The sequence below is a fragment of the Heterodontus francisci genome, chromosome 23 (genome assembly GCF_036365525.1).
Source record: "Heterodontus francisci isolate sHetFra1 chromosome 23, sHetFra1.hap1, whole genome shotgun sequence".
Lineage (NCBI taxonomy): Eukaryota > Metazoa > Chordata > Chondrichthyes > Heterodontiformes > Heterodontidae > Heterodontus > Heterodontus francisci.
This window is the reverse complement of record NC_090393.1, coordinates 51,096,560-51,119,592: the sequence shown is the minus strand read 5'-3', so window position 1 is coordinate 51,119,592 and position 23,033 is coordinate 51,096,560. Positions and strand designations below refer to the sequence as shown.

General features: G+C 42.6%; 1 protein-coding gene across 2 annotated transcripts in view; it reads right to left on the bottom strand.

Moving 5' to 3' along the window:
• Window positions 1-1,030: 1,030 nt before the first annotated feature.
• Window positions 1,031-23,033, bottom strand: part of LOC137382805 (solute carrier family 2, facilitated glucose transporter member 11-like) — an 84,575-nt gene continuing 62,572 nt past the window's right edge. For both annotated transcript variants that reach the window (XM_068055237.1, XM_068055238.1), the window contains 4 exons: window positions 20,517-20,618; window positions 9,106-9,181; window positions 8,278-8,405; window positions 1,031-4,868 (listed from right to left, as the gene is read on the bottom strand). In XM_068055237.1, the coding sequence (XP_067911338.1) occupies window positions 4,704-4,868; window positions 8,278-8,405; window positions 9,106-9,181; window positions 20,517-20,618 (471 nt within the window). In that variant the 3' untranslated portion in view covers window positions 1,031-4,703. The remainder of the gene's footprint in view (window positions 4,869-8,277; window positions 8,406-9,105; window positions 9,182-20,516; window positions 20,619-23,033) is intronic.

The following is a 23,033-nucleotide window of genomic DNA, read 5'->3' as shown; positions in this document are numbered from 1 at the left end:
TTAATGACTTTCCCTCCATCATAAGGTCAGGAATGGGGATGTTCGCTGACGATTGCAGTATTCACCACCATTCGCGCGATTCCTCAGATACTGAAGCAGTCTGTGCCTGCATGCAACAAGACCTGGGCAAGATTCAGGCTTGGGCTGATAAATGACAACTAACATTCATGCCATGACAAGTGCCAGGCAATGACCATCTTCAACAAGAGAGAATCTAACCATCTCCCCATGATGTTCAAAGACATTATCATTGCTGAATCCTTCACCATCAATATCCTGCAGGTTATCATTGAGCAGAAACTTAACTGGACCAGCCATATAAATAATGTGGCTACAAGAGCAGGTCAGAAGTTGGGAACTCTGCGGTGAGTAGCTCATCTCCTGTCTCCCCAAAGCCAGTCCACAAGGCACAAATCAGGAGTATGATGGAATACTCTCCACTTGCTTGAATGAGTGCAGCTCCAACAACACTTAAGAAGCTCGACACCATCCAGGACAAAGCAGCAGGCTTGATTGGCACCACATCCACAAACATTCAGTCCTTCCACCACCGACGCACAGTGGCAGCTGTACAAGATACACTGCAGCAATTCATCAAGGCTCCTTCAACAGCACCTTCCAAACCTGTCCTAGCTGGTAGAGGTTGCAAGGGCAGCAGACACACGAGAACACAACCACCTCCAAGTCCACACCATCCTGACTTGGAGATACTGCCACTCGTTTGCTGTAACTGGATCAAAGGCCTGGAACTCCCTCCCTAACAGCACTGTGGGTGTCCTTACACCACATGTACTGCAGCAGTTCAAGAAGGCAGCTCACCACCACCTTCTCAAGGGCAATTAGGGATGGGCAACAAATGCTGGCCTTGCCAGCAATGCTCACATTCCAGGAACAAGTTTAAAAAGAAAGGGATCGGTCATTTTACTAATCATTATTTGTGAATTGAATACTTGAGCAGCAGTAAGACTGATTGTAGTTGCAGCCTTTCAAAAATTGATTTTTAAATGATACAATGTTTAAAACAGTTTAATTGGCATGTCAATTATTTAATGATACATACATTCAGAATACTCATACTATTAGGGGGCTCTTTAAGCCAGGTTTAGGAACCTAATTGATATCGCTGATGAAAACTTTTGGTAAGAGCACATCATCACAATTCAAACATGCTTTACTTCACTCCAGTTATATACAGTAGCATCTCATTCACTAATTCTCCTAAGTGGCAGTATTATAAAGAGTTCCTGCCCACACATTGATTCATTCTAATCTACAATTCAGTGATTTTACAGAAGATTTTGTGCATTCAATCTGAGGTAGGCTCAAGACGAGTGTTTGTTTCACTAAATTGGTATCATTTAATTAATACTATTAATGTTACTTAGTTCTAACAGGGTTTCATATTGTCCCTATACTGTTCAGCATATTAACACTGTCCTGATATTGATGCCTTTGGAGAGGATCAGTTGGACCTTTCATTATCAAATTTTGATTGCCATAATGCGATCTATCTTCCATACCACTGCATTGATTTTTCTGGTATCTATTTTCCTTCAGCATCTCAAATTCCTCATTGTGCCACTGACTCTTGGTCACAATCTCAGATTAATCTTATCCTAGCTGTATTATTCACACCTGTGCTCTCTTTTACTCCTTTCACAATTGCCACTGTTTTATTTGATTTTTCTGGATGCTTTGGCTTGTTCTATCTCTTCCAGTAATGGGCCTATTTCATGGTGTTCTGCCACTGTTTGACTTCATAGCTCTAAAAATTGCTGTTGGCAATAGTGGTATGACAATACACACCTGTGGCCACTTCAAACCCTCTCATCTGTGACCCTCAGGTGACCTACTACTCTGTCTCAGTAAACTCTGCTACAGCACAGAGGGAAAAGTGGGGGGGAAAGGAGGAAGAGCGAGGGAGGGAGACGAGAAGGGGGGAAAGGAGGGAGGGGAGAGGGAACGAGAGAGGGGGAAGGAAAGGAGCAAGGAGGGAGAAGGGAAGGAGAGAGGGCTGAGACAGCCAGAGAGACCCTCAACAAAATGATTTATGAGTAACTGCTGCAGGACATTTGCTTCTCAGCAATGAATAACTACAGCTGCTAAGCTCAATGGGCAACAGTCATGAAAAGTAAAATGCAAAGAAAGGATGTTTCAGGTCATCAAGCTCATCACCTTTTAGGATGCAACCTCTTCAACTCAACGGGCTCTTGAACAGTGCTAATTGTTTTGACTTCACGGCCTTAAATGCATTTATCCTTTGATATTTTTCCTCCAAATCAGGTTTAAGTTTTTTTAAGTTTATGGCTCCTTGACCTACTGGTCTGACTAACAAAAGCAATATTCTTAATGCACCTTATTATATGGCATTTAAAACTCTGTTAACATCAGTGAGGTCACCCATTTACCTTCTCTTTTCTAGACTGTAAAGCTGAAGCATCTTTAATCTTTCCTCATTACTTATCCCCTTTATACATGGCAGCAGTCTTCTTGCTCTTCTCTATACCTTTAGTAAAATATAATGCTGCTCTCATACTGTGGCATGCAGATCAACAAACAGCACTCTAGAGTGGCCTAACAAGTGCTTTATAAAGCTTCAGCGCAAGTTGCAGTTGTATAGTGCTTTTAACATACAAAATCTGCCAAGACATTTTACAAAGGGGAAGAAGATAAAATAAATAAGGGGATGCACATTGAGACTTGGTTGGATAGTTAGGAGAGGTGGCTAAAAACTTGGTTGAAACGTTTTGAGGCAGGGAGATAAATGGAGAGCAAGACTCTGGCATTAATGCTAGTATGAAGAGGAGGAGCATGTACAAAAGGTAAGGGCTTAGAACAGAAGGTGGAGTGAGGTTACATGGAATGTTACAAGGTTACAAGGCTAGGGAAGATTTGAAGCAGTAAACAAGGATTTTAAGTGCAATGCTTTGTAGGATGAGAAGTCAGTGTATGAGTATTAGGTTTGGGGCAATGGGCATTGACTATTGGGCAGGATAAAGGTGGTTAAGTTTTGAACAGGTTGGACGCTAGTTAAGAAAGGGAGGCCAGAAAGGAGGACATTGGAGGAATTAAGACCCGGATTTTTACTTAAACCTGATTGGACAGGAATGGGCGGATCAGAATGGCGCGGGCAATCCAGAGGTCAGGACTGTCCCACATGCTGTGGAGTTTTAACTCACATTGTATGCGTAGCATGACCTATCAGTTCCCTGTCCAGAAGCCAGCCTGATTGCTAGTCTTGGCTTCCTGTTGGACAGGGAACCAATAGGTGAAGGCTGCAGGACCAGGTAGGTCCATGCCAGGCTGGGGCTGATCTTGAAGGCATACTGATTGAAGGGTGGGGTGATCACAAGGGTTCCTCAGGCAGGCACGCTGGATCCAGAAACTCACCTCCTAGATCTGCCAAGCCCTTTCCTGGAAGTAACTGCCGAGTTTCCTGAGGCTCGGGAAACCTGGCCAAGAACAGTTAAATTCAAAATGGCAATGAAGCTCGTGGTCTCTTTCTCACATTTATAGTGCCTTTGAACAGGTTAATCTCCCACCCACCTTCCTTCCTCAGTTAAATGTGTGGACTGGAGGCGAGTTTGGGTCTGGAATCTCATTTTTAAGACATTAATCCCCCACCCAACCCAAATCCACTCTTTTTTGAGTTAAGGTTCTCCCCCAAGAATCTAGACTGACAAAAGCATATGTATGGATTTTTGCAGTGGTAGGGTAAGGTAGTGGCAAAGAGCAGTGATGTTGTGTAAGTATAAGTAAACAATATTGACAATGAAAAGGATGTGAGATTTGAAGCTCAACTTGGGGTCCAACAGGCTGTCAAGGTTTCACACTGCGTTGTTCAGCAAGTGGCCAGGAAAGGGAATGGAGTCAATAGGAGGGGAGTAGAGTTTATGGAAGGGTAAGAGACAATTACTTTGATCTTCCTGGTATTCAGATGGTGGAAATTTTGGCTTGACTACAACTTGACACCAGATAGGTAATATCACAGCACAGAGATGGTCATGGGGGTCGAGAAGGTGGTGGAGAGGTATAGTTGGGTGCTAATGTCCATTACTTGTGGAAGCTGATCCATAACAGTGCATGACATCACCAAGTGGCAGCATGAAGATAAGGAAGAGAATTGGACTAAAGCTTGATCCTTGGGAAACTCCGGAAGTAACGGTGCAGGGGCAAGAGATAGAGATTGCTGCAGATGCTGTGGCTACAATCAGATTGGTGGAACCAAGCAACAGCAATCTCATTGAGTGGGACAATGGAAGAGAGGTGTTGGAGAAGGAACATGTGTTCAATCATTTCAAAACTCTGCAAAGAGGTCAAGGAAGCTGGGGGGATATAATGCATCATGGTTTCAGTCATGGAAGATGTCATTTGTGACCTTGGTTAGGGCTGTTTCAGTGCAGTGCAAGGATTTAAACCCAATTGGAGATATTCAAACAGGGAGTTTCAGGAGAGATGGGCTTTTATATGGGGAGGCAACAACATGTTAAAGGACTTTGGAAAGGGAACAGAGGTGTGTTTTAGCATGAATATGCAATATAAACCTACATGTACCATCAGTTCTCAATCCAGTGAAACAGACAATAAATAGGAAAGCTAGACTGGTCATCAGCCAGCCAGACGCTATGAATGAATTCAGGCAAACACAGCCATAACAGATAAATATTAGGCACTAATAATTACAATATGGCTGGTTTCACAAGTCACAATTTGTTCTGGGTGAGCCTGTTGAAATTACGCTGGTAAAACACCTTGGAAATTTCCAGAAAGCTCTTTCCTTTTGTTTCTGGCAGGAAGATTCCAACGAATAAAGCAGTGAGGAAGCTAACGCAAAGGAACGGCACATAACAGAAACTGCCCAATCCCCCCTGAAAGACAAAAAAACAGGGTAAGTGCAAAAAAAAGATGTTTCGGTTCTAAAGGATAAAGTTATTTTGTCGTTTTCTACCTTTTCCTTTTCTCAGGTTTTCCTGTCCCACTACTTTCCTGCAGTTCTGCTGCTAGGCTTCGCTAATGGTAGAAATACTGCCTCAGAATCAGATGGTCATGAGTTCGTCTAACTCCAGAGAATTGAGCACATAATCTAGGCTGCTACTTCAGTGCAGTACTGAGACTGCTTCACTGTCAAGAGGTGTCATCTTTAAAATGAAATGAAAAACCAAGGCCCCATCTACCCTCTCAGGTAGATGGAAAAGATCCCAAAGCACTGTTTGAAGTAGACCAAGGAATTTCTCTGTGTCCTGGCCAACATTCATTCCTCAACCAGCATCACTAAAACAATTTAGCTGACTTTTTGTGGGACCTTGCTGTGTGCAAACTGTTGTTGTGTATCCTACATTACAAAAGTGACTGCAGTTCCAAAATACTTCATTGGCTGTGAAGTACTTTGGGATGTTCTGAGGATATGAAAGGTGCTATATAAATGCAAGTTCTTTCTTTTCTTTGTAACCTTCACAGAAGTCACTAGGTAGTGACCAGGAACAGCTGGAGGTAGCTGTCCCAGTGGGTAAACACCTGCCCCTGAACTGTACAAACAGGACTGGAAAAGCATGTTTTAAAAAGCCTGCACAGGGACGATGGGCTGAATGTCCTCCTCCTGTAGTGTATCATTCTATGAAGGTGGGATTGATGGAATGGAGACCTTGCTCGAACTGCGGATCTTCCACTTCTAACCACAGCAGCTACCAACCAAGAATAATACCAATGCCCAAAATGCCCGCCTGGAACTGTGAGCAGATCTGGGATTCAAGAACAAAGTGTAGCAACAACTTTCTGTAATGGGCCTGAGATCCCCAAACTCCACTTCAGTTCATGATGCTCTTCTGACCTGGCACAATGTTCTCATTGTCCAAGACCGGAGAGAAATCTACCTAGAATCAACGTGAGCTTTGGTTTTCAAATAGTTATTTGGTAGTTCAGAACTTGACTCTTGCTGAAAATAGAGTCATGTCAAAGCTTTTCATCTTGCACTCATCAGGACAATCTGTAAGAATACCAATGTAAGGGAAAACAATACTATATGAGAAGAGAGTGCTGATTGGTTGGCAAGAGAACTCTGATTGGTAGAGGCGTTGCCATGGAGAATGCACCAGTTTATGGTGACTGACAGTTAACCGCCAAGCTTTGGTTAAAATTTAAACCAGGCAGCTTGACTCTGATTGGTCAAGGCATTGCCCTGAGGAATGAACTAGCGAATAGCTGTCACTTATTTTGTTCAGCTGAAAAGCAGCTGCGTGCAATAATTTCCTTACACATCTTAATGGGCTCCATCCTGCACTCAAATTCACATTTGAAATGGAGCAGTCAAATGAGCTCCCTTTCCTGAATATACTAGTTGAGAAATCTGCTAAGGGGTTCTCTACCATGGTCTACAGCAAACCTACCTTCACTGGTCAATACGTGCATTGGGATTCTTACAGTTCCATGCGCTATAAGACTGGCCTTAGCAGCAACCTCATAAATAGGGCCCGAGCCATTTGCTCACCATGCAAACTTGATGCTGAAATAGGGCAAATCAAAGACATCCTGCGTGATTTGGCTACCCAGATCAGATCATTTCTCGCTGTATATCGTGCAAACTGATGAACGGGCCTCTGGCCGTCATTTTCGGCCCTGAAAAGTTCCCAGTCTACCTCAAATTACCCTGGAAAGGCAATGTATCCCAAAAATTTGAGCAACGGGTGAAGTTAGCTGTTTCATGCTGCTACTATGCAGTAGCAACACATGTGGGTGTTCACCACTAACAGGATGCTGCCGTCAAGCCAAAAAGACTTCCTGCCTATCACACAAATGAGTAATGTGATATATGAATTTCACTGCCAGGGTGATGCTTGGTATATAGACCGTACATCCCAAAGACTAGCTGATCGTATCAAACAACATGTCCCTTCTGCTGTTCAAAACAGGCAAAGTACAGGCTGTACCCAACCAGCCCGTGCTTGTAAAACTCAAAACAGTGTCCAACATTAGATGTGATTCTGCGATTGGACAACATTTGCTAAATAATCCTCTGTGTGAACATAGAACAGTACAGCACAGTACAGGCCCTTCGGCCCACGATGTTGTGCCGACCCTTTAACCTACTCTAAGATCAAACTACCTACATACCCTTCATTCTACTATCATCCATGTACCTATCCAAGAGTCGCTTAAATGTCCCTAATGTATCTGCTTCTACTACCACCGCTGGCAGTGCATTCCACGCACCCACCACTCTCTGTGTAAAGAACCTACCTCTGACATCTCCCCTAAACCTTCCTCCAATCACCTTAAAATTATGCCCCCTGGTGATAGCCCTTTCCGCCCTGGGAAAAAGTCTCTGGCTATCCACTCTATCTATGCCTCTCATCATCTTGCTAAGAATTACGCTTACAACCAATTTAAGACTGTCAGTTAGGCTCGCAGTGTGGCGCATTTGCGCGTACTGGAAGCTACATATATTAATACACGGGGCCCTGTTCTTTGCAGACAGAAAGAACATGTACAAACATTACGTCTGTTGCAGCTAAACAAAATAAGTGACAGCCATTCGCTGTTTCATTCCTCAGGACAATGTCTTCACCAATCAGAGTCAAGCTGCCTGGTTTAAATTTCAAACAAAGCTTGGCAGTTAACTGTCAGTAACTGTGAACTGGTGCATTCTCCATGGCAACGCCTCCACCAATAGTTCACTTGCCAACCAATCAGCACTCTCTTCCCATGCAGTATAAAGTTGTTGTTTCCCCTTATGTTGGTATTCTTGTGGTTTGTCCAGATGAGTGCAAGACGAAAAGCTTCGACAACATGTCTCTATTTTCAGCAATACTCAGCTTTGGTTTTGTTTAGTTGGCGATGATGTGAAATTGTGCTGTATGATGCCTAGAGTCATGCTAGTGATTATTCACATGATGAATGGTGCTGAAGGGAGGAAAAGAGCTGAGCCAAAGCATACTGCTCTTAATGGAGAGTGAAGGAAAATCATCCAGCCACATACAGCTTAACAGCTCCCAGAGACTGACAAATAGCTCCCAGAGGTTCAAGAGTGGATCCCCACTGCCCCTCAAGCTAGACAATTCTGTAAGGGTGTCAACAGACCAAAGACTGAGGGGAAGTGGGGGGGAGGGGGAAGGATAATTGACGAAGAGTATATTTTCAAATGGGGACAATTCACTTGAAAGAAGGAGGCAGAAAGCATACAGAGCACAACAATGGTTGCAGTTTGTCAGGCAGCAATATTACAGCAAGAGGACAGCTTGTCACACTTTTAAATTCAATTTAGTCCGTGTTCAAGATACTTACAATGATGAATGGGAAAGCCATCCCAACAATAATAAGGTTTATCCATAACAGGGAGCCATTGATCATGTAGGCTGCGGGCCGTGCAGTTTGGTCAAAGATCTCCATTGGTATGATCCCAGTCACTCCAGCTAAGGGCAAAGTAGTCACAATGGATTTAGAAGTTGCACGAGCAAATTTGGTATCAGGAAGTAACGAGACATTTTCATGAACAGTCAAAAGAGGAGAATACACTCCTCACACACAATGGTCATTGTAATAGATAAACAACAGAGAGCACTGGTGTAAGGAACGACCTGCAAGGAGTACCGCTGAATCAAATGGGGCCTCGGTAACTCCTCGTGATTCTTCACACATTCCTGCTCACTGCACCCAGCTGCTTGTTTTCATAATCTGGTAAGAATGAACACCAATTCACAAGAGGCCTCATCACCCTGTGTGCGATTCCAGACACATTTTGGCATTTCTATATGAAGAAACTGAGAGATTTCAGTGCTAGGGAATGTAATAAAGTTCCCTTACAGCACCACAACAGCTCCCAATCAGGCAGGGCATAGTTAGATGTAGAATCTCCACCTTTTCTGCTCAGCAGGCTACACATCATTCAATCCATTAACTCCCTCTCAGTGACTAGAGTATGTGTTGTCTCCATTCCCTTTGTTTCTTCGCTCCTGATTCTAGTAAAAAAAACTTATTTATCTTCTAGTTTTGAAGGACTAAATATGAAATGTTAACTTTTCTTTTTTTTTCTTTACAGATGTTGACTGACCTGTTGTGCATTTCCAACAATTAAAAGTTTTTCATTTATATGATTACAATACAGTGACCTACCTGGTCCAATTCCAAAGCTTAAGATAGATGCAAAGATGCAAACCATGCTCATGTATGGCATCCAGCTGATCTTGCCCTAAGTCAAGACACACAGTATCAGTAAGACACGCAGGGCTTAGCCTTCCCATTTGCAACTAATTGGTGGACAGATTATACTTCAGCCACGACTAGCTTCACAGAGCTCAAGCGAGTCGAAGAATGTTTTTTCAAGTGAGAAGCTGAGCCACACAAACCAATCCCAGATCTGATCCCTGTTCTGAATTAGTTTAGCCTGGACACTGGTAGCGGTGCTACAATTAGCCTCATCATCCATGAGTTAGGGAGATATATTAGCTGAAGTTCCTATTCTAGATTGCTCTGCAGCGATCCCTGGTCTAACTGCCGCATGTGGGCACTAGATGCGATACACCTACAGCCACAGTCTGCCCCATGCTCACAGGTAAGGTTGGCATGAGAATAATGTCCACTTTGGGTGAGGTACTGGGGGAGCTATAAGCCAGCCAATGCCCTCAAAACATGAGAAGAAGGAGGGGGCAGGAGAGGAGTGGCAAAGTGAGAAAGGTGATAAGGGCTGGAAATTATCATCAGCAATGCTTTTGTATGAATGGTGAATGTGGCTGTATCACATTCCTCTTTATTTTAAAATGGCATTAGAGTCATAGAGTGATACAGCACTGAAATAGGCCCTTCGGCCCACTGAATCTGTGCTGACCATCAACCACCCATTTACACTAATCCTACATTAATCTCATATTCCCTACCACATCCCCACCTTCCCTCAATTCTCCTACCATCTACCTACACTAGGGACAATTTACAATGGCCAATTTACCTATTAAGCATTCAGAGGAATGTGATATGGATGCTTTAAGAACATAAGAAATAGGAGCAGCAGTAGGCGATTCAGCCCTTTAAGCCCACTCTGCCACTCAATGAGGTCATGGCTGATCTTCTACTTCAACACCATTTTCCTGCACTATCCCTGTAACCCTTCATGCTTTTAATATGTAGAAATCTATCGATCTCAGTCTTGAACATACTCAACGACTGAGCCTCCATAGCCTTCTGGGGAGGCAAATTCCGAAGATTCACCACCCTCTGAGTGAAGAAATTCCTCCTGATCTCAGTCCTAAATGGCCTGCCCCTTATTCTGAGACTGTCCCCTGTTTCTCGACTCCCCAGCCAGAGGAAACATCCTTCCTGCATCTACCCTGTCGAGCCCTGTAAGAATTTTATATGTTTGAATGAGATCGCCTCTCATTCTTCTAAACTCCAGAGAATAAAGGCTCAGTCTATTTAATCTTTTCTCATAGGACAATCCCTCCATTCCAGGAATTAGTTTGGTGAACCTTCGTTGCACTCCCTCTATGGCAAGTACATCTTTCCTTAAGTGAGGAGACCAAAACTGCACACTAAACTCCAGGTGTGGTTTCACCAAGTCTCTAGATAATTGCAGCAAGACATCTTTACTCCTACTCTCAAATCCCCTTGTAATAAAGGCCAACATTCCATTTTGCCTTCTTAATTGCTTGCTGTCGTGCTTGTTAGCTTTCAGTTACTCATGTACAAGGACGCCAGAAATTCAACACTTCCCAGCCTCTCACCATTTAAGCAATACTCTGTATTTCTGTTTTCCCTACCAAAGTGGATAACCTCACATTTCTCCACATTGTATTCCATCTGCCAAATTTTTGCCCACTCGCTTAGCCTCTCTAAATCCTCTTGCAGCATCTTTGCATCCTCCTCACAACTCGCATTTCCACCTAGGTTTGTGTCATCTGCAACCTTGGAAATATTACATTTAATCCCTGCATCCAAATCATTGATATAGATTGTGAATAGCTGGGGCCCAAGCACTGATCCTTGTGGTACCCCACTAGTCACAGCCTGCCAACCTGAAAGTTACTTATTTATTTCTACTCTCTGTCATGCTAGGCTTCCACCTGCCGAGAATGAGGCACATTAATTTTGTCATGAACACTGATTTTAAACTGTTACTGGAGTGAAGAAAGGACTTGTTAAGCAGAGCATCCGTGGCTGGAAAAGACATTTGCATATTAACAGACAGTGCTTGAAAGGACAAAGGATCATTCCCTGAAACATTCAACTCACAATGGACCTTGATCACCAGGTATTGTGTGTAAGAGGAGCATTCCAGAGACTGCTAAAATGATACAATCTAAGACATGGTCAGACCAGTTACACACATGCTTGACAACCTGGGTTTTTCTGAATTGTACAAACAGTTTGAACTCAGTTTGCTCCTGGACTGAGAAGATCGCTCCTGTCTGTTCACATCTCTTTCTCACAAGCCTCTGAATCCACTGAAGATACATGAACCCCAACAGAGAAAAGTCTCCTGCAGTGAACAAGGTTTAAGAAGAATACTGGGCCCCAACAAAAAACAAGAACTACCTACAATCAAGGATCTACAGTGAGCTTGAGGACCTTAACAAAAACTTCAGATATTACCTCAAACTTTTCACTTTATTTTTTTTTCTTCTGCTCTTTTCTGTCTCTATTTGCATGTGTGTATCATGTATGCATGCGAGTGTGGGCGCGTTGTGTATCTGTAGGCGTCAACTAAATTAGAGTTTAAGTTCAAGTTTAATAAATTTTAATCTTTATTTAAACCTAAGAAAACCTGTCTGTGCTGGGTTCTTTGCCTTATAATTGGAAAGTGGGGAACAAGGATTCACCAAGGAGGAGCTAAAAACAGTGTGTTTAAAATTAAACCCTCTGTTACAATAAGACCAGGTGAAGCTGAAAGGGACCCCTTGACAACTTTCTCACTGGGTCGTAATACAAACCATGCCAGTATATTTCCCCGAATCCCATGTGCCCTAATTTTGTTTACTAACTTTTTGTGTGGGACCTTATCAAAAGCTTTCTGAAAATCTAAATATACCACATCCACCGCTTCGCCCTTATCTATTATACTAGTTACATCCTCAAAAAACACCAACAGGTTTGTTAAACATGATTTCCATTTCATAAATCCATGTTGACTGCCCAATCCTACCATTAATTCTATGCAAATAAAAACAAAATACTGCAGATGCTGGAAATCTGAAATGCAGATGCTGCCAGACCTGCTGAGTATTATTTACTATGTGTCCTCTTATCACATCCTTTATTATAGATTCTAGCATTTTCCCTTAGACTAACTGATCTGCAGTTCCCCATGTGCTCTCTCCCTTCTTTCCTAAATAGTGGGGTTACATTTGCTATCTATCAATCAACAGGAACCTTTCCAGAGTCTATAGAATTTTAAAGGATGACCGCTACTATCTCCACAGCCACCTCTTTCAACACTCCGGATGTAGATCATCAGGTCCAGGGGATTTATTAACTTTAAGCCCCATTAATTTCTCTAGTACATTATTTTTACCAGTATTAATATCTTGCAATTCCTCGTTTACACTAGTCCCTTGATTCTCCATTATTTCTGTGAGGTTGTTGGTATTTTCTGTTGTGAAGACATACACAAAGTATTTGTTTAGTTTCTCTGCCATTTCCTATTCCCCACTATAAATTCTCCTGACTCTGTTTGTAATGGACCCACATTTATTTTTGCGAATCTTTTCCTTTTTACATACCTATAGAAGCTTTTGCAGTCCGTTTTTATGTTTCTCACAAGTTTATTCTCATGTTCTATTTTCCTTTTCTTAATCTTTTTCTTGGTTCTCCTTTGAAAAATTCTAAAATGCTTCGAATCTTCTGGCTTACCATTTTTCTTTTGGCAACTTTATACGCTTGTTTCTTTGCTCTAATACAATCCTTGATTTTGTTCATTAGTCACGGTTGGAATACTTTCCTTGCTGTTTTTTGTGCATTAAAGGAATGTATTTTTGTTGTAAACTATGTATTAGTTTTTCAAATGTTAGATATTGCCTGTCTACCATTATACCTTTTAATGTGGTTTCCCAATCCACCGTAGACAATTTCCTTTGGTTAGATTTAAAACTCCAGTTTTTGATTGAACGACATCACTTAAATGTAAACTTAATGTAATTTTTTTTATTTGTTTCGTGGGATGTGGGCATCGCTGGCCAGGCCAGCATTTATTGCCCATCCCTAATTGCCCTTGAGAAGGTGGTGGTGAGCTGCCTTCTTGAACCACTGCAGTCCATGTGGGATAGGTACACCAACCGTGCTATTAGGAAGAGAGTTCCAGGATTTTGACCCAGAAACAGTGAAGGAACAACAATATAGTTCCAAGTCAGGATGGTGTGTGGCTTGGAGGGGAACTTGCAGGTGGTGGTGTTCCCATGCATCTGCTGCCCTTGTCCTTCAAGGTGGTGGAGGCCATGGGTTTGGAAGGTGCTGCCTGAGTAGCCTTGGTGCGTTGCTGCAGTGCATCTTGTAGATGGTACACACAGCTGTCACTGTGCATCAGTGGTGGAGGGAATATATGTTTGTGGACAGGGTGCCTATCAAGTTGGCTGCTTTTTCCTGGATGGTGTTGAGCTTCTTGAGTGTTGTTGGAGCTGCACCCATCCAGGCAAATGGAGATTATTCCATCACACTCCTGACTTGTGTCTTGTAGATGGTGGACAGGCTTTGGGGAGTCAGGTGGTGAGTTACTGGCCGCAGGATTCCCAGCCTCTGACCTGCTCTTGCAGCCACGGTATTTATACGCTTACTCCAGTTTCTGGTCAATGGTAACTGCCAGGATGTTGATAGTGCGGGATTCAGCGATCGTAATGCCGTTGAATATCAAGGGGAGATGGTTAGCTTCTCTCTTGTTGGAGATGGTCATTGCCTGGCACTTGTGTGGCACAAATGTTACTTCTCACTTATCAGCCAAGCCTGGATATTGTCCAGGTCTTGCTGCATTTCTATACGGACTGCTTCCGTATCGAATGGTGCAGAACATTGTGCAATCATCAGCGAACATCCCTTATGATTGAAGGCAGATCATTGATGAAGCAGCTGAAGATGGTTGGGCCCAGGACACTACCCTGATGAACTCCTACAGTGATGTCTTGGAGCTGAGATGATTGACCCCCAACAACCACAGCCATCTTCCTTTGCGGTAGGTACGATTCCAACCAGTGGAGAGGTTTCTCCTTGATTCCCATTGACTCCAGTCTTGCAAGGGCTCCTTGATGCCATACTCGGTCAGCGCTGTCTCGATGTCAAGGGCAGTCACTCTCACCTCACCTCTTGAGTTCAGCTCTTCCGTCCATGTTTTAACCAAGGCTGTAATGAGGTCATGGGCTGAGTGGCCCTGGTGGAACCCAAACTGAGCATCACTGAGTAGGTTATTACAAAGCAAGTGCCACTTGATAGCACTGTCAATGACATCTTCCATCACTTTATTGATGATCGAGAGCAGACTGATGGGGTGGTAATTGGTCAGCTTGGATTTGTCCTGTTTTTTGTGTACAGGACATACCTGGGCAATTTTCCACATTGCCAGGTAGCTGCCAGTGTTGTAGCTGTACTGGAACAGCTTCGCCAAGGGAACAGCAAGTTCTGGAGCACAGTTCTTCAGTACTATTGCCAGAATGTTGCCAAGGCCTATAGCCTTTGCAGTATCCACTGCCTGGAGTTGTTTCTTGATATCATGCAGAGTGAATCAAATTGGCTGAAGACTCTCATCTGTGATGCTGGGGACTTCAGGAGGAGGCTGAGATGGATCATCCGGTTGGCACTTCTGGCTGAAGATGGATGCAAATGCTTCAGCCTTATCTTTTGCACTGATGTGCTGGGTTCCCCCATCATTGAGGATGGGGATATTTGTGGAGCCACCTCCTCCTGTCAGTTGTTTAATTGTCCACCACCATTCACGACTGGATGTGGCAGGACTGCAGAGCTTAGATCGGCTCTGTTGATCATGGGATCGCTTAGCTCTGTCTATCGGATGCTGTTTACACTGTCCGGCATGCAAGTAGTCCTAGGTTTAGCTTCACCAGGTTGACACCTCATTTTGAAGTTTGCCTGGTGCTGCTCCTGGCATGCCCTCCAGCACTCTTCATTGATTTAATCATATTATAGTCACTTTTTCCTAAAGGCTCCTTTACAACAAGATTATTTTACTAGATCTAAAATAGCCCATTCCCTAGTTGGTTCCTCAACATATTGCTCTGGTATACCATCTTGCATACATTCCAAGAATTCATCTTCCACCACATCAGTATGAATAAAGTTTACCCAGTCTATATGTAGATTGAAATCCCCCATGATTACTGTATTATCTTTGTTCCACACACCTTTAATTTCCTGATTTATAGTGTGATTTACATTACCACTGCTGTTTGGTAGCCTTTCAACAACTCCCACCAATGTTTTCTGCCTCTTACTGTTTCTTAGTTTCACCCAAACTGATCCTATGTCTTGATCTTTAGAATTAAAGTCATCCCTCACTACAGTACTAATGCCATCTTTAATTAACAGAGCTATCCCACCAGCTTTTCCCAGCTTCCTGTCCTTCTTGAATGTCACGTATCCTTGGATATTCAGGTCCCAGCTTTGTTTTTCTTGTAGCAATGTCTCTGTAATGGCTAACATGTCATACATATGAATTTCTATTTAACTGACAATTCATCTTTTTTATTGCAAATGCTGCAGGCATTCAGATACAGAGCCCTTAATTAATGGTTTATTGTTTCAGTAAACTCTGGCCCTATCTGCTGGCACACTCTTAAGTTTGCAATCACTGTCCCTAACTGCCATACTCTGATCATCATTACCTTTATTGCCACCTTGATCTATTGCCGTGTCATTTCCCTTTAATTTACTCAATTTTCCCTACATGATCCCTTCCCCCCTCAATTTAGTTTAAAACCCTCTCTACTTCCCTAGTTATCTGACACGCTAAAGCACTGGTTCCAGCACGGTTCAGGTAAGTCTGTCCCAATGGTACAGTCCCCACTTTCCCCAGTACTGGTGCCAGTGTTCGAAGAACCGGAACGCACTTCTCCTACACTCGGTCTTTGAGTCATACATTCATCTCTCTAATCTTATTTAAACTGGTTTCTGAGCTCTAGCAAAGCTAGCTCATCATTGTTTTTCAGAGAGTATAAATACAGGGGTTGCTGAGTGTTGCTTGAATGCACAGAGTGTGAAGATGGGAGTTTGGTGAGTGAGGGACTTCGTTGAAGAGCAGAACGATAAATTAAGAAATGCCAATTTGCACGTAGCTCAGGTAATAATCCAGAGATTATTACCTTTGAGGTTCTGCTTTTTAAATTAATGCCTAGCTCCTCATGCTTCCTTTGCAGAACCTCTTTCCTAGTCCTATTTATGTAGTTGGCACCTACATGGACCACAAACACTAGATCCTTCCCCTCCCATTGCAAGTTCCTCTCCAGCCATGAGCAGATGTCCCAAACCCTGGCAGGCAACACAGCCTTCTGGCCTTTTGCTCTTGGCTGCAGAGAACTGTGTCTATCCCCTTGACTATACTGTCCCCTACTACCACTACATTCCTTTTAACTCCCCCCACTTGAATGGCTTCGTGTACCATGGTGCTATAGTCAGTCTGCTCATTCACACGACAGCCCTCGCTCTTGTCCATACAAGCTGCATGAACCTCAAACTTGTTGCTCAATTGCAAGGGCTGAGGCTGCTTCACTCCCACTTTTGTGATCCCCTTACCTGACTGACTCGCAGTCACACCCTCCTGTTCCTGACCACCGACCAAATCAGATGACCCTATCCTAAGGGGTGTGACTGCCTTCTGGAACAAAGTGTCCAGGTAACTTCCCCCTCCCCGCCCCGTGCATGGCAATGTCTGCAGCTCAGCCTCCAGCTCATCTGCACCTAACCGAAGCTCCTCAAGCCGCAGACACCAAATCAGATGACCCTATCCTAAGGGGTGTCCAGATAACATTCCCCCTCCCTGATGCATTGCAATGTCTGCAGCTCAGCCTCCAGCTCATTAACCCCGAGTCACAGACACTTAGTACAGATGTGGTTACCATGGATAGTTGTTGCATCAAGGAGCTCTCACCTGCTGCAGTCACAACACATAACCTGTCCTGCCATCTTTATTGTTAATTAAATTAAATTTACTTTTCTTAATTTATCGTTCTCCTCTTCACCGAACTACCTCACTCACCAAACTCCCATCTTCACACTCTGTGCATTCAAGCAACACTCAGTGACCCCTGTATTTATACTCTCTGAAAAACAATGATGAGCCAGCTTTGCTAGAGCTCAGAAAACAGTTTAAGCTAGCTACCTAATTAACTAGCTACAGCTGCTTTCAGAGAGCTTGTATATCCCTGTTTAAGACTGGAAGAAACTTAATTTGCCTCTTCACTTAAACAGTAATTTTTAGTTAATTGGTAAATGTAAATGTATTTATGGACCCATTTGTAATTATTGCTAACAGTACAGCAGAAATTTGCATTTGTATAGTTCCTTTAATGCAGAAAAGCATCCAAGGACACTTCACAGAGGTGTAATTAGACAAAAAATGAACTGAGCCAAAGAAGAGTGGCCAAAGTTAAGTCAGAGGTAGGTTTTAAGAAAGGTTTGAAAGGAAACAAGGTACAGGGGTTTAGGGAGGGAATTCCAGAGCCAAGACAGTTGAAGGTATGGCGATCAATGGTGGGGTGAAGAAAATGAGGGATACAGAGAGCCATAATCAGAGGAACAGAGTATTCTGGAGTTGGGAGACAGTAAAGGGTTGGAGGAAGTTAAAAATATAGGGACGAACAAGGCCATGGAGTGATTTAAACACAAACATGAGAATTTCAAATTGCAGGCATTTGGGGACCGAGAGCTAATGTAGGTCAATAAGGACAGGAGTGGGTAATGATCGAATCTTGGTGCAATGTAAGAAATGGGCAGCAGTATTTTGAAGGAGCTAAAGGTGTGAAGAATGGGACACTGGCTAGGAGATCCTTGGAATATCGAGTCCAGAGGTGACAAATCGATGAATGACAGTAGCATCAGCAGATAGGGTAAGGCAACAGTAGAGATAGGTAATGTTATGAAATAGGCAGTCTTTTTGATGAGAAGAATATGAGACCAGAAGCCCAGCTCGGGGTCAAACAGGATATTGAGATTGTGCACAGTCTTGGTCAACCTAAGGAAGTAATCAGGAAGGGGAATGGAATTGTTCAAAAAGGTACAGAATTTGTCGTGGAGATCAAAAATGATGGCTTTGGCTTTCCCAGTGCTCAGCTGGAGGAAACTGATGCTTATCCAAGACTGGATGCCGGACAAGCAGTCTGAAAAGACGGAGGCAGTGGAGGTGGGTTGGGGGTGGAGGGGAAGCTGCCAAGAGAGGTGGTGGAGACCTAGAGATAGGTATCCTCAAATGATATGGCCAAGAAGCAGCATGTAGATAAGGAGAAGGAAGAGGCAAAGTATTGATACTCAGAGGACTCTGGGGGTAAATTGGGAGGTGGGGTGGTGTGTTATCAGGTACAGGGTGGGGTGGTGTGTTATCAGGTACAGTAGCCATTGCTGAAAATGCTCTGGCTACAAATAGGTATGAGTGGAACTGAGCCAAGGCAGTCCACTGAGCTGGACAATGTAGAAGAGGTGCTGGAGGAGGATGGTGTTGTTAACTATATTAAAGGCTGCAAAGAGGACAAGGAAGAGGAGAGAAAATGCATCATGGTTACAATTATGGAGAATGTCATTTGTGACTTTGATTATGGCCATATCTGTGCTGTGGCAGGAATGAAAAACTAATTGGAAAGATTCAAGCATGGAGTTACATAAGAACGTAAGAAATACGAGCTGAAGTAGGCCGTTTGGCTCTTGAAGGCTGCTCCACCACTCAGTAGGATCATGGCTGATCTTCTACTTCAACTCCATCTTTCCACATTATTCCCACATCCCTGGATTCCCTTACAATCCAAAAATCTATCCATCTCTGTCTTCAATATACTCAACAAATGAGCATCCACAACCCTATGGGGTAAAGAATTCCAAAGATTCACATCCTTTTGAAGGAAGAAATTTCTCCTCATCTTAGTCTTAAATTGCTGACTCCTTAGTCTGAGACTGTGACCTATAGTTCTAAACTCCCCAGCTAGGGGAAACATCCTCCCAGCATCTACCCTGTCAAGCTCAAGCCCTTCAGAATTTAATATGTTTCACCTTTCACTTTTTTATCATCCAGGGAATATAGGCCTAGTATTCTCAATCCCTCCTCGTAGGACAATTCCCTCATCCCAGGAATCAGTCTAGTGAACCTTCATTGCACCCCCTCCCAGGCAAGTATATCCTTCCTTAGGTAAGGAGACCAAAACTGTACAAAATACTCCAGGTGTGGTCTCACTAAGGCCCAATATAATTGCAGTAATACTTCCTTACTATTATACTCCAATCCCTTTATAATAAAGACCTGCATGCCATCTGCTTTCCTAATTGCTTGCTTTAGCTGCACGTTAACTTACTGTGATTTGTGTACATGGTCACCCAGGTCCCTTTGAATATCAATGTTTCCCAGTCTCTCACCTTCTAAAAAATATTCTGCTTTTCTACTTTTCCGACCAAAGTAGTTAACTTCACATTTCTCCACATTATATTCCATCTGCCACATTCTTACCCACTCACTTAAATTAGCTAGATCTCTTTGCAGCCTCTTTACATCCAGCGCATAGCTTACTTTCTCACCTAGCTTTGTATTGTCAGCAAACTTGGATACATTACACTTCTTCCCCTCACCCATTATGGAAAAGATGAGAGGCGACAACATGCTCAAAGATTTTACAGAAGTACAAGGGATGAGTTATCAAAACCAGACAGTGGTAGGAACTGGTACCAAAACCTGGACTAAGTAAGGATAAGTTACTGGGACCTGATAGCACTGAACTAGCACCAGTGCAGTTCATTTAGTGTAATCACTAAAACAGACTGTGACTATCTCAGATGATACCATTTGGCTCCTTAAATAGTGAGAGGAACTTTCAGTATAAAGTACTTCCTGCACATTTATTTACTCTTTCACTTATTAAGTGAAATACTCAGGTTTATTACTGGCCAATAGCCTGGTGGAAAAGGGCCGCATTGCGTTTCCTAGCCAGGAGAGAGCTTCCTCGCCAGTGAATGTAGCCATTTAAAAAGATTCAACTCTGATCATCACTACATAAGTCTGCAAATCAACCCAGAGTTAAAATGTGATGCTGGACACCAGGCTGCTTTATGCTGAGGGTGGGTAAACAATCCCTGTTTTGGCATCATTCCTGCAATTTACCAACTGAAAATCTCTTGTACTGGGAGCCCCAAGTAGTTTGAGAATTTTGACACCAACTCCATTTCACCAGTTTCTTCCCATTTTGTTCATTTTAATGAAAACACAATCCAGAATCATAAGAATTTACAATGAGTCCATCCTAAACAACACCCAAATATAAGTTGTCCTGAAAATGGGAATGACGTTCTGAAAATGCAGTAATTCCAACCTTTCTTTTAACTGTGAGAAAGAGGTTGTGACTCACCTGGAGAGTCAATGAGATGGTGAACAATATTCCACAGCCAACCATCGAACCGTAACCTCCCATAAGCAGCACTCTGCGCCCTATCCGCTCAACAAACAGATTCTAATGGGGGAAAATCACTGTTAAAGCAGGTTGATTACTCACATCTTCTTCTACACCCCATCCCAGTGAAAGCATTAACACTGCAAATCTGTCAAAACTACTACACCGTCCAGACAACAGCAAAGCAGAGAGCCTGGCCTAAACCCAATCTCATGATGCAGCTGAGCCCTGATCTGAAGCTTACTGTGATCTTTAGTTCGGTATGGTCTACAGTCTGCACCATAGACTGGATTATTCATATATTGGTTTTGACTAGGTTGAAAATATAGGGCATAATATCATTCAAGATTAAGTTTCAGTCTGGCCTAGTCCAGTAATCTATTCACATGCCAGGTTGGTACAGTATAGTAGTGCAATAATCCATTCACATGATGATCTGGTGCAGTATAGTAACCTATTTGCTGCCTGGCCTGACCTGGACCAGTGAAGTAACCTGTTCACAGCCTGGCCCAATGCACTAACCTAGTCATAGCCTAGACCAGTGTAGTAAACTATTCACAACCTGGCCAAGCACAGTATAGTAATCCATTCATAGCCTGGCCTGGCACAGAACAGTAATACATTCACAGACCATTACAGTACTTGAATACAAGATCACAAGATAATTAATGATGAAGAGGGCCATTCAACCCATCCTGTTTCAACTATCCAGGCATGTCACCCCAATGTAAAATCCAGTCAGTTCAGAAACAATTCCATGGGTTTTTGGCTCCATTACTCTATTTGGAAGTTTATTCTACTTGTTGAACAATATGTGAAGAAGAATTTTGTGACATCAGTCCTTGTAGCAGATTTCTTAATGGTTACGTTTGCAATAAAAGAGTGGGTTTTATAATACATTTTATTAGCGTGACTGATTTGGTCTTCCATTTCTATTAAACGGCATTCAAATAATACAATTTGGCTCCGACTTGACATCAGAAAGTGTTTTTGGAGGTTGAGAACAATACAAGTCCTGGAGTGACCAGATCCCTCCCTTCAGGCCCTCTATCTGGCTGCATTGCTCCTGACCTTCGAGAATTCTCTGACCTTAAAGGGGACTTCTATAATACAACTTTGCATTGTCCTTACATAATACATAGTTTGCACGTTTTGCTGAGGTGGCAGCTTAGAATTCAGTCTTTGGCTCTTTGTTACAAGATTTGTTTATAGTACAGTAAGTGCTTCTATCAAAAGTTTATTCCATTCTCTAGAACTATTGCTTATATATAGAAACAAGATTCAGTTCCCATTCTCTTTCATTTGCTCTACCACTAAAAATACTAAAAGAAAGGAATGTCAGGATACACTGACTTTTAAAGTCATCTTAAACATTATAAAATTCATAAAATTACTTTCTACTAGTTTGAACCGTGAAGTTCTACTTCATCAGTTTAAAGTAACATTCCAGTTCAACTTCTTCTATACCCTTAACAGTCTTACAAGCCCCGAAAAAGATTATCCCTCAGACTCCCCTTCTCAGTCCCAGACTGTCCAGTCTTTCCTCATAACTCAGATCCCTGACACTGGCCAACAGTCTCTTGCCACTTCTCTGCTTTAAAAATGCAAGCTGTTGTTGTTGCACTGTCTCCAGTGCTCAAATATCTCTCTCATTTCCTGGTGATCAGAAATTGATGCAACATTCAAGGTGTGGTGTGACTAGAGCATTGTACAATTTGATCATTACCTTCTCATGTTATTTCGTACTATTTTGGCTACGTCATTCGAAATTCTATTGCCTTAGTTCCTTGCTGCCCTTCATTTATTAGACATGTTTAGCACAATGTATACTACTCCTAGGTCTGCTTCAGTGTCATCCTTAAATATCTGAACATCATTCATGCAGTACATAATGTCTATTTTTACTCAAGGATGCACTGTACTGAAGCTCAAGAGCTTTCACCTGCCACAATGCAGTTTTCATATTAACAAAGGAAAAATGAATGAGCCATTTGTAATAAAATAACTTGCAACAATGATCAGCATGGAAATTATGGAAGGATTTTTTATTTACATTATCTGATTATACAATGTGTAGTATTTCCGCCTGAATATTATTCAATACATGACACCCTGTAGCCTATGTATACCTAATGCTCAAGATAATCATACCTTTGTTATTATCCTGTAACTCTCTCTGGTTATTACCTTGCACATAACATATCCTGCACACACCACCCAATGTGTTATCTTGGTCATAATGCATTTTACCCAATAGATTATCCTGAAAATAGTGCCTCTCACCCTGTAGTGTGTAGTATTCTTCAGTCTATGTATTATCTTGTTTATAACACACTTCAAACATTACTTTATCCCTTTCAATCTAAAAAGAGGGGGCCTTGAGAACTGTTAAATTGGTCCATTGACTAATCATGAGCCAAAATGGAAGGTAGGGAGATGATTCTACTCTAGTGTCATTTTGCTCCATGTAATTTG